The sequence below is a fragment of the Hipposideros armiger genome, unplaced genomic scaffold (assembly GCF_001890085.2).
Source record: "Hipposideros armiger isolate ML-2016 unplaced genomic scaffold, ASM189008v1 scaffold_10, whole genome shotgun sequence".
NCBI classification, from domain to species: Eukaryota; Metazoa; Chordata; class Mammalia; order Chiroptera; family Hipposideridae; genus Hipposideros; species Hipposideros armiger.
Window position 1 is genome coordinate 6,328,446 of NW_017731360.1, and position 14,538 is coordinate 6,342,983.

At 45.4% G+C, this 14,538-nt stretch overlaps 1 protein-coding gene across 1 annotated transcript in view; it reads right to left on the minus strand.

Annotated features, from left to right (window-relative positions):
- Positions 1–37: 37 nt before the first annotated feature.
- HDAC1 (histone deacetylase 1) overlaps positions 38–14,538 on the minus strand; it is a 29,976-nt gene continuing 15,475 nt past the window's right edge. The window contains exons 3-14 of the mRNA XM_019659432.1: positions 12,258–12,375; positions 7,739–7,813; positions 6,094–6,232; positions 5,492–5,633; positions 4,320–4,412; positions 2,996–3,104; positions 2,773–2,913; positions 2,159–2,267; positions 1,934–2,064; positions 1,505–1,657; positions 914–962; positions 38–631 (exon numbers count right to left, since the gene is read on the minus strand). Coding sequence (XP_019514977.1) covers positions 604–631; positions 914–962; positions 1,505–1,657; positions 1,934–2,064; positions 2,159–2,267; positions 2,773–2,913; positions 2,996–3,104; positions 4,320–4,412; positions 5,492–5,633; positions 6,094–6,232; positions 7,739–7,813; positions 12,258–12,375 — 1,287 coding nt within the window. The 3' untranslated portion in view covers positions 38–603. The remainder of the gene's footprint in view (positions 632–913; positions 963–1,504; positions 1,658–1,933; positions 2,065–2,158; positions 2,268–2,772; positions 2,914–2,995; positions 3,105–4,319; positions 4,413–5,491; positions 5,634–6,093; positions 6,233–7,738; positions 7,814–12,257; positions 12,376–14,538) is intronic.

Sequence of the window (14,538 nt, forward strand, 5' to 3'; positions counted from 1 at the left end):
ATCAAAATCAATTCAGGAATATGGCTAGGAGACCAGCTCAGGAGGGTATAGAAATGTACCATTTTATTACAAAGATTCTCACAAAAACGAAAATAGTATCTCAAAAAGGAAACTACCAATCTCTACCTGCAGAACGGGGACAGAGGGCAGGCAGCATGGATTTCTTGGCTCACTTGGGGCCAGTAGGAAGGTAGAACAGAATCAATCTAACGATGGATGATCTTACCTTAAGGAGCCTGAAAAGAACAAGGGCTCCCTGAAGACCCAGCCACCCCTTCTAAAATACTCAATAAGGGCACCTTTCCAAACCTAAGCAGGCATTTGGCATTTCAGGATTTTGTCCTATGGATGCTTAACAGAATCCTTTCCACCCAGATGCAGCACCCTCTATGGTTCAAAATTAAAAGTTGAGGTGGGATGGGGTGGCAAGGCTCACCCACTACATGTGCCCTGGGCTTGGGGCCCTGGTTCCTGTTTAGTCCCTGGGGATATTTATATTTAATATATTTTTATATAAATACACAGAAATAGAAAATATAAAATCTGAGGGTTGTAGGAGAAAGGTGGGGGAGTTGGCAAGAAGCCAGAACTGGAGAGGTCTTCTCATGCCAACTTGACCTCTTCCTTGACCCTGTGGAGAGAGCAGAGACTGGTATGAGATAGCCCACCTGAGCCAGGCCTTGAGGCAAAAATGTGGGTATAATGACTTCCACAGGACCCCAGGGGCCCAGGTGATCACTGAGGGCTGGGGCTTTCTAGCTCTGCCTAGAACTGCAGAGACAGACAGGTCCCTGAAAGAGACCTTTGTCAACTGGACCAGCTGTCCCTGTGCCTTCCCTCTGTGGTGGGACAAAGGGGCTGGCGCACCAATACCAAGGAGATGGCCTTGGCCGACAGACTGCTCCTTCCTCACCCTTTGGCTTCTTGCTTGTCCTCCTTGGTTTTCTCCTCTTCCGTGACTTCTAGAACATAAAAATACAACGATGGCCAAGGACAGCCCCTCTGGAAAGACCCATGGAGTCTTTGCTCACCCAGAAACCCCTTCCCCACACTACAGCTCACTGGACATACAAAAGAGAGAAGCCCATCCCAAGTCCACCCAGTGAACCCTGCTGAGAGCAAACAGGTCAGACCGGTTTCCCAGCCTGAGAGAGCCTGAACCAGGTGGGCGGAGGCAGCCCCCTGGGAAACTGGGGTGAAGTGCCGGGGAAAAGGGCTTGGGTGGTATGTGAGAGCCACGCTCCTGACCACAGGGAGCCCAGGCATGTCCCTGTCTCAGAGCCTGGCAGCGCTCAATAAGCCAGTGGAGATGACGAATCGAGTTTCATTCTTTTGTGAGCCCTGCCACTTCTGGGAGCCACTGAAAGGCCCAAGGAGCTGAGGAAGAGCCCCACAGGAGCTGGCAGGGCCCAAGTCAGCTCCCTCCTCCCAGTGCCCTACATAGATTCTTCATCCTCCAGGGCCTGGGGCTCAAGACCCAAGTTCTGGCCCAACACAAACCCACCTTTCTTTTCTTCTGGGTCTTTCTCTTTTTCATCTTCTATTTTGACTCTTTTGGCTTTTTTGAAGTTGGAAGAGTTCTTGCGACCACCTTCTCCCTCCTCATCAGAGTCAGAGAACTCTTCCTCACAGGCAATTCGTTTATCAGAAGAACAGACTGGGAAGCAACGGAAAATATTAAGAGAGCAGGAAATTCTTAGTCTCTGGGTCTGTGCCCAATGCTTCCCTGCGTGTCCTCTGAGACACTAAGGGAAGGGGACCAAGAGAAGGGGGGTAGGGAACTCAAGCTCCCTAACCGGTTATAGGCAATGGAACTTGGAACTTGACTTTCCCAACAGATGGGTAGCTTGGGAGGAATGTGGAACCAGAATAGTGGAGGGAGTTGGAGCTGCCTACTAAGAGGGAAGTACAGGCCCTTGGGTCTGGGTCTTACTGGAGATGCGCTTGTCAGGGTCTTCCTCATCCTCATCGCCACTCTCCTCTGGAATGGCATCCTCAGGAATTGCCTGCATTTGAACCCCAGGTGCGTGGGGCAGCATTCTCAGGTTCTCGAACAGTCGCTGTCTATGGCCAATGGTAGAGAGGGTGGCTGGGCTCTGGTTAGAGATAAACCAGAGCCTGGGATGTTCAGTCAAGGGGTGTCTGGGGATATACTCACTTGATCTTCTCCAGGTACTCATTCGTGTTCTGGTTAGTCATATTGGAAGGACTGATGTGAAGTTTGAAATCGGGTCCAAAGTATTCAAAGTAGTCATTGTATGGAAGCTCTAATTGGGGCAGAGGATAAGAGGGTCAAGAGACCTGGCCAAACCAGGGAACCCTGAGAAAAGCATTTGCAGGTTTATCTGGGCCTGTTAGCCCAACTATTGAACAGGAGAATGAATCCAAGATTGGGTGAGATAGGTGCCTATAGGATTTCAATCTTTTTAATGCCATTCTACAGTGTCCGTGTCCGTGTGTGTGTGTGTGTGTGTGAGAGAGAGAGAGAGAAAAAGAGAGAGAGAGTCACTACCCCAGTTACCCTATAGAGTAGAAATTCCAAAGCTATAAATAACCACTGATAGTTTTGTCCAGACAAAAGGCAGGAAGGAGGGGAGAGGGTCAAAAAGGTCTCAGGAAAAACTGATAGCTATTGTCTGACAATCACAAGAGAATAGGCAGGAGAATCAATGACTAGTGGGGAGGTCATATGGCCAATGGGAAAGGGCTTGTGAACTTGAGGACACATGAACTCCAGCTCCACCCAGCCCAACCTGGCCCTGGAGGTATTACCATTAGGGATCTCTGTGTCCAAGGCCACAGCTGTTTCATATGTCCAGCACCGGGCAACATTACGAATGGTGTAGCCACCTCCTCCCAGCATCAGCATAGGCAGGTTGAAGCTCTTCACAAATTCCACACACTTGGCGTGCCCTTTGGTGGGGGAAGGCAGTGCTGGGTTACAGAAACACCCAGCAGGACCCTGCCCACCCAGCCCTATGCTACCCAGTCTCACCTTTGATGGTCAGATTGAAGCAACCTAACCGATCCCCAGACAGGGAGTCAGAGCCACACTGTAAGACGACTGCACTGGGCTGGAACATCTCCATTACTTTGGATATGACCTAAAAGTATACATTCTAGTCACCAGCCTCAAAAAAAGCTATGTGAGGTTCGGGGCTGAAAAGAGTGGATGCAACACTTCCTTCTGTACCTTATCACCCACTCTGACCTTTCCACTTTCACACATGCTGGGTGGTAGAGAAAAGGGACTATCAGCCTGGCGTCCTTGTTTCCCCACTTGGGATTTCAGTTTTCCAAACTGAAAGGATCTGCAACAGCCTCCACCTCTACTCATGCTGAACCTAGAATGACCTCCTCATCAACTCCAAGTCTCTCCCTTCTTTCACTGCCCAAGTTCCAGTGCCACTTCCTCTAGGAAGTCTTTCTGACCCTTGGCTGCATCTACTCTACTCACCGGGTCCTACAGACTTTGCGCCTGATATTGAGAGGAAGCACTTCACTTTTGTATCTCATTCTCACTACTAGAATCGAATGTTACTGAGGACAAAAACCGTAACTCAGGTTTCTCTGTCACCCTTACAAGACACACAGTAGGTATTTAGTGTTTGCTGAATGACTACCTGACCTTATTTGGTTACTCTATTAATGGTTCCCTGTTGCTTACAGGCAAAGATTTAACTCCTCAGCATAGCATTCAAGGCTCCCTTTGAAATACTGACCCCAACATACATTTCCTACATCCTTCACCACTCCTCCCATACATCCACTGGCCTACATACAGCTACGCATTGGCACCTTGGGCTTCTGCTGGTGCTGTTCCCTCTGCTGAATGCCACGCCTCCCATCCAGCCTCCACCTCCTTCTTCACATGGGTAATTCCTCATTTTTCAAAGTCTAGTTCAAATGTCACTACTTCTGTGAAATCATCTCAGACTACCCTCTCCCCAGCCCAGGCAGAAGTTTGACTCTCACTCCTCTGTTCATCTCTCAAATACGGTACTGACCACACACTGTTGGGTATGTGCCTGCCTCCCACACCATAGACTGTGAAGTCTTCAAGGGCATAGATCTTAGGTATTCTTGTATCTGACAGAGGGCCTGACCCACAGAAGGCTCAACAAATATTTGGATGAATTTGGTTTCCTAAACTGAGCACACAGCATGCAATCTAGCATGCAATCCAGGGCTGAAACACATCTCATTTCCCAACCAGCCTCTCAGTGGGGAGAGATTCCTGAGATAATGCTGGGGGTGCTTTGCTACCCCTCCTTTAAACCAATACTGTTTGTAGTACAGGTGTTGGCTAAACCACTTACCGGCTTGAATATGGCCTCATAGGACTCGTCATCGATCCCATCTCGGAGCGGGTAGTTAACAGCATAATACTTGCCTTTGCCAGCCCCAATATCCTAATCAAGAGGGACATTAAAGTACAACTGAAAAATGAAGCTAGCAGGAAGTTCAAGGATGGGGGCTGGAGCTAAAGAAAGGTAGTGGTTCTAAGAGAGACAAGCTGGGCCCATGAGGTGGGCCAGGGACAAAGCAGGGATACGTTGGTTAGTACCATTCCCCTCACTGGCCAAGTCTAGCTCACATCTCTTGACATATCACTAAGCCTGCACTCAGACTGAGGAATTGTTTATGGGGGAAGGGATTAAATATCCCACCCCAGAGCACAAGACCTCTACCTTTAGATTGGGTTAGAGCTGGTTGGTGGCTGGGTCACAGAACCACCCCTTCCTCTCCAGAGAGCTTTACTGCTCACTCCTCTACCCCCAACCCTCTCCTCTCTAGGGAGGGGTGGAGGGGAAGCAACGGGAGAAGAGTTCTTCAAAATTGTAAATGCTCAGTTATCCTAATGCTTGCCATTCCAAATAACTGAATTAGTGCCACTTTTTTACCCAAGGGCTACTGGCACAACAAAGCGGCTGGTTTCACTGTATTCATGTAATAACAGATAGAACAGTTCCATGAACTAGCTTCCAAGGATTCTTAGAGGCCCATGGATGGACTTCATTAAGGGGAAGTGTCTATTAACTCCTCGTTATCAGATGCAAAATTTCATGTACTATCTTGGGGAGACAGTCCACAGCTTTCAGTCAGATGGTCAAAGGGGAAGTGACCTAAAAATTTAAGAACCCCTGAGATGGTCCATAAGGGTCCCAATTCCTAGCCCATGGGAGAGAACCTGATGTTTCTAGCCTAAAATCCAAGCCATATGGTGTATCTGAATAGAGTAATGCAATTCAGCTATGGCCAGGAAGGAAGTGCAATGAGTCAGGAGACCCCTATCCCTCCCAACACTTTATGTCCCATCATGCCCTTCCTCCAGAATAAGGGAGGAAAGGAGACTACGGCAGGTCCTAGGCTGGGGTATAGTGTTCTGAATGGCAGGAAAGGGAGAAAATGGTTTTTGGTGATGTAAGATAGGAGAAGTTAGAGCTGGCAGCTGAGGGTGAGCTGGTTGGCCCCTGAAGGGAGTTCTCACCCGTAGGTCCCCAGTTCCTGGGAAGTACTCTCCATATTTATGAAAGGACACAGTCATGACCCGGTCTGTGGTATAGAAGGCTTCTTCCACGCCATCGCCATGGTGAATATCAATGTCAATATACAGCACCCTCTGGTGATACCTAGGATCAGAAGGGGGTCAGGGGTCTGGGGGCTCTTTAGGATTGGGACGCACCAAGGGCGCCAGGTCCCAGCTTACCGGGCTGGCTGCCTCCCTCAGGTATCTCTAAGCACCAGAGACGTGGAAACTGGCTGAAGGAAGGTGGAAGAGCGGCAGGGTGTCTCCAGAGGCCTGACCAAGCCGACCAAGTCCGATCTTCCTACTCTACAGCCAGGGTCAAGTCCGGCCACACAGGGACACTCTGGAGACAGGATCTGAGCAGCGCCTGCCCCTGATCTTGCCGTGGGCTCAGATCAAATCAAGACCCCCGTCAAGGAGAGGATGGCCAGAGACACTCACCGAACATATCCTAGCCAGCACACCGCTAGGAAAAGCAAACTAGGGAGGCAAGCCCAGGGGGAAAGGTAAGTGGGAACCTGGCCTAAGGTGCTCCTCCAAGAGACAAGGCCAGGCAGGCATACTTTAGCAGTTCCAGGATGGCCAAGACGATATCATTGACGTAACAGAAGCCAGATGCCTCGGACTTCTTTGCATGGTGCAGGCCCCCAGCCCAGTTCACAGCGATGTCCGTCTGCTGCTTATTAAGTTTCACAGCACTTGCTGGGCGTGGGAAGAGAGAACATAAGCCTGTTACCAAGCCACTCTCCCCCTCCCCCTAAGAAGCCCAGGGAACCCAGTGAGAGGTAGAACCTGACTATTCAACAGCTGTATTGTACAATTCACAAGCCAGTCCTCTCCCTCCCACCCCATTCCAACAGGGAGTAAACAAGATATTGGTTACTCTAAAAAAACTGTTTTCCAAACTGAAGGTGGTAACCCCTTAGTATACCTTAAAATTGGTTTTGTGGGTCGTGACCGGTATATATATGTTTAAATGAAATAGACTAGAATAAAAACATCAGAATAACAGTAAAGGTAATTGCTCTTCTGCGAAACTGACTTCAGACTGTGAGAGGGTATGAGAGTGTGAGTGTGTATGTGTGTGTGTGTGTGTGTGTGCGCGCGCGCGCGCGCGCGCACGCACGTACAACCTGGATTGCAAATAGAAATGTATTTCTTAACATGGTTCATGGTCAAAAAATTTTAAAGATACCAGAGGTGGTAGAGGCTCAAAGTACAAATAGGTCCAAGATATGGGAGAGAAATACACACTTAAGTGTGCAAAAGCATTTGTGGCATTTGTTAAAGTGCACTGTGGCATCTGTTATTTGTGCATTTGTTAAAGTATAACTTTAACGGCAATAAAAACATGGAACAATCCAAATGATCCAACAAGAGGGGACTGATTATATCAACTAAAGTACATCCGTAACATGGAATAATCATGTAGCCACTAAAAACCATGCTATAGTCTACTACAGATAGGGAAATTTTAAAGATTTGCTAAGTAAAAAATGTAGGTGCAAAACTCCCTCTCTGTATATAAAATGAACACATTTTTATAAAATAGAGGTGAATATGTGTTATGTCCAGATATATACACACACAAAAAAGAATGGATGTACAAACACCAAAATGCTAACAATGGTTATCTATGGACCGTGTGATTGTGGGCTTTTTCCCCTGTGCACTTTTTTTCTGAGGTTATATTGGGAGGTGGGAGGAAAGGGGGAGGACAGAAAACAATGATCAATGATCACAGGAAAATAAATATTTAAGAAAGGGTTTAGAGTAATTCTAGAGGTAATCTAGAAGTTACTAATGGAAGTGGGTGATATGTGGAGTGTTATTTTTGACCTCTAAAGATAATTACTGGGCTCTTTTGTAAGACATAGATGATGACACTTCCCATTTTTATAGCACTATGCAGCTCACAAATTGCATTTATGTATAGCATCTCAAAACCCCCATGAGGTCTGCAGACAATTCCTGTATATAAGAGCGCTTGGTAGGAAAAGGACAATCAAGGACACTTGTCAGTACCATATCAGAGATTGAGTCTGGGCTGGGACTGAACCAGAAGGACATTTTAAAGACCTAATGTAAAAACCCACGGGGCCATTTCACATGGTCGCAGATCAGCGCTATTGGGATAGCGGCCTAAAAAGCAGACCTCACCAGTACAACCCAACACAGCCCTCAAGGAGGGGGAGATATGTTCCTTACCCACAGAGCCACCAGTAGATAACTGACAGAACTCAAACAGGCCATCAAATACCGGACAGTCCTCACCAACATTGACTTGAAAAACATAAGCGAAAGGTTAGTTTTCACAATTTCCTTTAGTTTTTGTTTACATATTTATGAGCTGATGGAAAAAACATACGATTTGGATTCAGAAGGCTTGGGTTCTAATCCAGCCTCTACTACTTGCTGGCTGTATAATTGGGTCAAGTCATTTAACTTCTTTGAGCTTTGGCTCATTATCTGTAACAAGTGATAATGATATCCACCTCACGCCATTGTTGAGAAGATGAACAGAAATCTTATACAGGGAAGCATTTAGCAAGTAAGAACTTGGAAAATGTTGATTCATTCCTTGAGGGAGGAAAATTTAGCCTCTTCTTCCAGCCTGGGTTTGTTCCTGGACCTCACTCTGGCTGACAAGGAAGTAAAGAGCAGAGACCTATAGAACTATCATTCACTGAATGCTTAATGTGCCAGATACCGTGCTAAATGCTTTCAATACCTGATGTGATTTATCCTCACATGACCTTTTGAGGTTGAATTTGGTCCTATTTTACAAATGGGGAAAACAGGCTCAGAGAGGTGAACTGGTAGTAAACGGCAGAGGCATTATTCAAATATTGGTCTGTCTATCCTAAAAGCCTATGAATATACCCTGGTCTTTTCCCAGGAATTTCCCAGACGCATTCTCATTTGATCCTCCTAACAACCCCATGAGCTGGACAAGACAGATATTAATCCCACTGCCGAGGAACAAACAAATACGGAAAAGTTAAGTGACTTGCCCAAGGTTATACAACCAGGCAGTGGCAGAACCAGAATCAGAGTCCAGGTGTCTTGACTCCCCCAGTCCAGCACTCTTTCTGCTACACCTACAGGTCACAACTGAAGTAAAGTTATTTCAGGCCTAAAGGGGTAAAAGTACAAACTAATGCATAATGATGTAACACATGCAAACCATAATGCAAACGAAATGAAAAAGACAGGAAAGGAAGCACACCTGAAGGTTATAGACTCACAAGAGCTAGAGAGGAACCTATGGCTCCAAATCTCCTCTCACAGAAAAGCAAACTGCTGAGACATCAATGATACAAAGGAAGTTAGAGGCAAGGTGGGGCTACAGCCCTGTTCTCTTGCCCCATTCTTCCCACTGTTACCAACAGGGGTTCCCAAATTAAGAGTATAAGAAGGAGGAGTCCTAGGATCAGGAGCATAGGAAAACCCAGCATGGATTGTGGTAACCTCTTGAGACACAGCTAAAACTCAAGGTTTGCAATAAGCACAAAAGTTACCAACTCTGACACTGCCCTAAATTTGGAGGGGGCCCTGGTCAGGTGCCCTGCCAAGACAGGTGCTCTGAGGAAGTGTGGCCTGCATAAGGAGCATAAGTAGTGGGAGGCTCTCTCCCCAGCTTCCTGGGTAAACACTGGGAGGCTGTGTCAATAAGAACTTTGGTCCCTGGGACCAGGCTATTGATCCATTAGCAACCTATTTCCCCGCTCTGGCTGCTTCCTCCTCCAGTGGGTTTGGCCTGCCTGGGATTCTGAAGTTTTGCTTGTATTCCCATTTGGGATGTGGAGCCTCCATGGGAGGAAATGGGTGTTTTAGAACAAGGAAAAAAATATTTTCCTTCAGGACCCAAACCAACATGTGGCTCAAATGGCCAGCCCATTGTTAACAGCTCAATAAGCTCTGTGATTAGAGATGCAAAGGAGGGTGGAGGAGATCGGGGGTAGAATGGAAGACCAACCCCTTACTTGGCTAATCTGGGAGGCTAGGAAGGACTTATCCATGGGTTTTCCCTCTTCCTACTATACTTTTCTCATTTTTGGCTGGCTTTAGATTGAAGGTGAGCAATACTAAGTGAGAGACAGGGGAGCGGAGGTATAGAGAGAGGCAATAAAAAGCATACTGCAGAAAGAGATGCATGGAATTAAACACTGACTTCAGGATAATGCTTATACCTTGGTGGTGGTGGTGGTGGTAATAATGGGTTGCTGGGAGAGAAAAGGTATGTGATCAACAAGAGGAGCCCAGGGAGCTTCAACTGTATTGGTAATGTTTTTTTTTTCTTAGGCTGGCAGCGAGTACATGTATGTTCATTATATTACTTTTTGTTTTATAAATATTTTATTGGGGAATTGGAGGAGGGGAACAGCGTTGGGGAATCGGGGAAGGGGAACAGACAAGTTGCTGTCCTTTTGTTCTTCAGTCTAGTTGTGGAAGACGTTGCTTCACTGGCCCAAGTTGGCACCATCATTGCGCTCTTCCCAGGTGAGGCAGATCAGTCGCCGGCTTCTGGACAGCCGCTCACACTGGCTGCTGGCTACACACGGTAGCCCATGGCAACCCACTGCATCAGGGGCTGCAGCCTATGCCGTGGCCGACTCAAGGCAGCCCAGCTCCAGGTTGAGCTGTTGTTCAGCATCTTAGCTGTAGAGGGCAGTGTCACTGGCCCTCATATGTGGGATCCGAACCGGGGCCCTCTGGTGTCCCAAGCCAGCTCTTAACCAATGCGCCACTCAGCCGGCCCAGGAGACTAGAATTTCATTTTCCCTTCTACCACCACCTTGCTATGTAACTCCGAGAAAGGCATTTCACTTCCCTGGGTCTCAGTCTATATATCTATAAAATGGACAAGAACATCTCCGAATTTTACCACCATAAATCCCTTTTATCATGTTTCCACCATGAGCCTCATGTTCAGATAAGACTATCTGCCCGCCCCCAAAACTGCATTTATTCATGTTCCCATTTTAACCTCTGATTAAAGTTCTCAAAGTATCAAAGTGACCACAAAGAATTTATTACATTCTAGCCAAAAGCAAGGAAACCTGACTTACTTGGTCTTATTGCCGGTATTACAGGTATAATTTCCTAGGTTAGGTGTTGGTAAATATTTAAAAAGAGTTCAGTTCTTACACCCCTGTTGTTCTGTGTAGACACCCCTGGTTATAAAGTACTGCACTTAGTGACATTTCTCAATAACCCTATGAATCAAGTCAATAAGGTGCCTTGAAATCCTTACAGAGCCTCATCTTTCTACCCCCATCTTCAATGAGAGAAAATCCCAGACCTAATTTCTGAATACGTAAGTTTAGAATGCTTGGTTTCAGGAAAACTGGAGCAAACTGGGAGCCAGAGCCAAACCTATGCTCTCCGGAGGACCTAGTATTTTGTCTGCCTTGACAGGTTTGAAAATAACTGAAGTCAGAAGTCACACTAGCAAAAGCTACTCTCCATTGACATTCGGTGCTTGAAGTACATTATCTCACTTAGCGCCCCCAACCTCCACTATGAGATAGGCACTATTACTATTGTCTTCTTTTTAAAAAAGGGGAAACGAGGATCAGAGAGGCTAGGAAACTTACTCAAGAGCACACAGCTAAGTGGCAGAGCTAAGGGATTCAAACCAAGACATTAAAGCTCATTTTCTTGCCTCAACACAAAGGAGCTTCTCTAATGAGAGCCCTCTCTGCTGACAGAGAGCCTGACTGCTGGCCTAAATAGGTAATGGAAACCCCTAAAGCCATCTAGAGAAAGGAATGAATTTGTCTCACCTTGGAAGGAAATAAGACCCTGCTAACTCAGACAGCAAATACTTCACTTAGAGAGGACAGCAGCTCCTGGAGTTGTGAAGCTTAAAGCATTAGAGAAAGTCTCTGTGGTTATATAATCATCACCTGCACAATTATTGTAATGAATAAATAACTTTCTGCCTTGGGATCAGACTACCTTGTGGCAGCAGCAACAAACAAGTGCCACAGACCCTGACATTTCAAAATAAGCTGTCATAAACTAATCAAAGCTTCTGGACACTGCTGTCACAGTTTCATTGTAAGAGATCTTAGGTGCTAAGAGAGAATTTTAAAATAACACAAGGGAGAAGTCAGGTATAATAGTTCTTCCCAAATTTGAATATATTTTCCCTCACAACTAAAATAATCCCCACAATTCCTACAAAATGAGTGTTGCTTCTGAGATGGGATCTGTTCTGAGTTTCAAGTCTCAGGGGGCAGGGGTCGAATCATCTCAACTCAAAGATTACATCACCTAGGGGCTGTCCTAGATGGCTGCTAGATTCGTCTCAATTAATATTCACAAAGTGAGAGCAGTTACAGTTGTATGGAATGACATCCAGTCCATTTTACAAAAGAAAAACCTGAGGGGAAGTGACGTGCCCAGTCAGCTAAGAGTCAGAGCTGGGACCTGGATCTCCTGTCCCCTCCTCCCAGGGCACTGTTTCTTCCATTACAAAAACTAGTTTTCTTAGCAAAATGTTGTAAATCTAACTGGAAAAAGTTCAATCTCTATTCCTTACAATCAGGAAACAAGGAAAACCAGACTTGAGAAAAAAGCACTTTGGCCCCCTTGGGAGGCAAGGGAAATCAGGTGTTAGCTGAATGGAAGGTATAAAGGAAAGCAGGGTGGGCCTCTCCAATTGAAAGTGAGATCCAACCGGGGGCTTGAGAACAGGGAGGGAACAGAATGTACTTACATCTCTGCATCTGCTTGCTGTACTCGGACATGTTATCTGGGCGGATGGAGCGCAAGAATTTAATGTAGTCATCACTGTGGTACTTGGTCATCTCCTCAGCATTGGCTTTGTGAGGGCGCTAGAGGGCAGAGGGGAGAAAGGGCATGTTATTGACTACTGCTAGTCTTCACTCAGTCTAGTTTGAACACCTATATCTGTCCAGCACTGAACTAGGTGCTGTAAAGGATAAAAAGAAATTACTGATTAGATTCAAGCCTCAAGAAATTTACAATCTAATTAGGCAAATAAGATTATCAAAGGAGACTCAGTAGAAGATCCAGACTGCAAACTCAGGTAAAGCTCTGTTGCTTAGGCAAGTCTCTCTCTTGAGCCTCAATTTCCTTATTTACTAAATAGTACCAGAAGCCAGGGAATTTGTGATAACTAAGATTGTCAAAGCTCTTTATAAATTGTGAAGCACTTTACAAATTATTACCTCTTTTTAAAATTAAACAACAAAATATATAATAGCTCCAAAAGTTAAAGAAAAAGGGGTGTCTAATAACTGAAATAGATGGGAAATCCTTTATAAATCATTATCACACCAACAATTCTGATGACATCCTCCCTATTAAAGCATGACATGGTAATTTCCTACTTATTCCAACTTTTTTTTTTAATTTTCCCACTTAAATTTTATTTTCAAATCTTGAATTTCTTTTTTTGTTGTTGTCCATCATTTTATTTTTTTTCTTTTCAATTACGGTTGACATTCAATATTATATTAGTTTCAGGTGTATATCCCAACATTCTGATTCCTCTTCTCTTTTTAAAAATTCTCTTCTCTACTTTTATGTTTATAAAGCATTTTCAATATACCATTAACACTGTTTACTTTGTGCCAATCACTGTTTTAGGCATTTTATTTTTTATTTTATTTATTTACTTTTTAAAAAGATTCTATTGGGGGAATTGGGGGAGGGAACAGCCCTGGGGAATCAGAGAAGGGGAATAGACAAGTTACTGTCCTTTTGTGGAGGATGCTGCTTCACTGGCCCATGTTGGTATTGTAATCATTGTGCTCTTCCCAGCTGAGGCAGACCGGCTTCTGGGCATTGGGCGGCCGCTCACACTGCTGGCAGCTCACACTGGCTGCTGGCCACTCCCAGTAGCCTACGGCAGCCCACTACAGCCCAGCTCCAGGTCGAGCTGTTGTTGTTCATCATCTTAGCTGGAGAAGGCAGTGTCATTGGGCCATGTAGGATCCTAACCGGCGGCCCTGCAGCTCAGAGCTCACGCTCCCAAGCGAACTCTTAACCAATGTGCCACTTGGCCAGCCCTGTTTTAGGCATTTTATATGTGATCCTTACAACAATCTTTTAAAGTTCATATTAATATTTTCCTCATTTTGCAGTAAGGAAACTGCAGTAGAGAAGTAATTTGCCTAAGGTTATACAGCTAGTAAGTGGAACAGGAAACTCAGAGGTCTGGCTCCTGGTACTACTTGAGTCTCATTTAATTCTCAATATAATGAGAAATATAAGACTGAAAGGCAGATACTGTTTTATTAAAAAAACAAAAAACACCCATAGTGAAAGAAGCTAGACTTGGTTCGAAACACTAAGTTTGTTTTTTTACTATACTAAGCCCTTTACTCTCTTGGCAATGCCGTCAAAGCTCTACTTTGTCCCTTCTAGAGTGATGAGTGCCCAACTCTCCATCTTAATCTCTATTCTGAGCTCCAGATTCACAATTCCAACAGCTTCCCAGCCAGCTCCACCACAAATCCTAGAGGCACTTCCCAATTCAATTTTACTTCCAGAACCTCTCTTTTACTATTTTTTGTGAATGATGCCATCATCCACTCAGGCTGAAAACCTGTCAACTTTAACTGCACCCTTCCTTACCTTCCACTTCAATCCACTGCCCAATCTCTTTAATTATCCCTTCATAATCTTGACTGCATCCACCACCTTATTTCTCCTATGCTCCTCTTTCCCAGATCTATTCTGGCATCACCTACCCAATTGCTCAAGGCAGATGCCTGAGTATCACCCTGGATTCCTCTTACCTCATCTACCACATTCAGCTTCTCTTGAAACTACTGCCATTGTGTCTGTCAAATTTGTCTACTTCCATCCCCAGGCCACCAAATTTTTGGCTTGGATTGTGGCATCAATCTCCTAACTGGTATCCCTTAACAACTGTGCATCTATACTCAAATTCTACAGCCATAGTAATCTGTCTAAAATTCACAATGAATCATGTCACTCTCCTCTAAAAACGCTTCATTACTCACAAG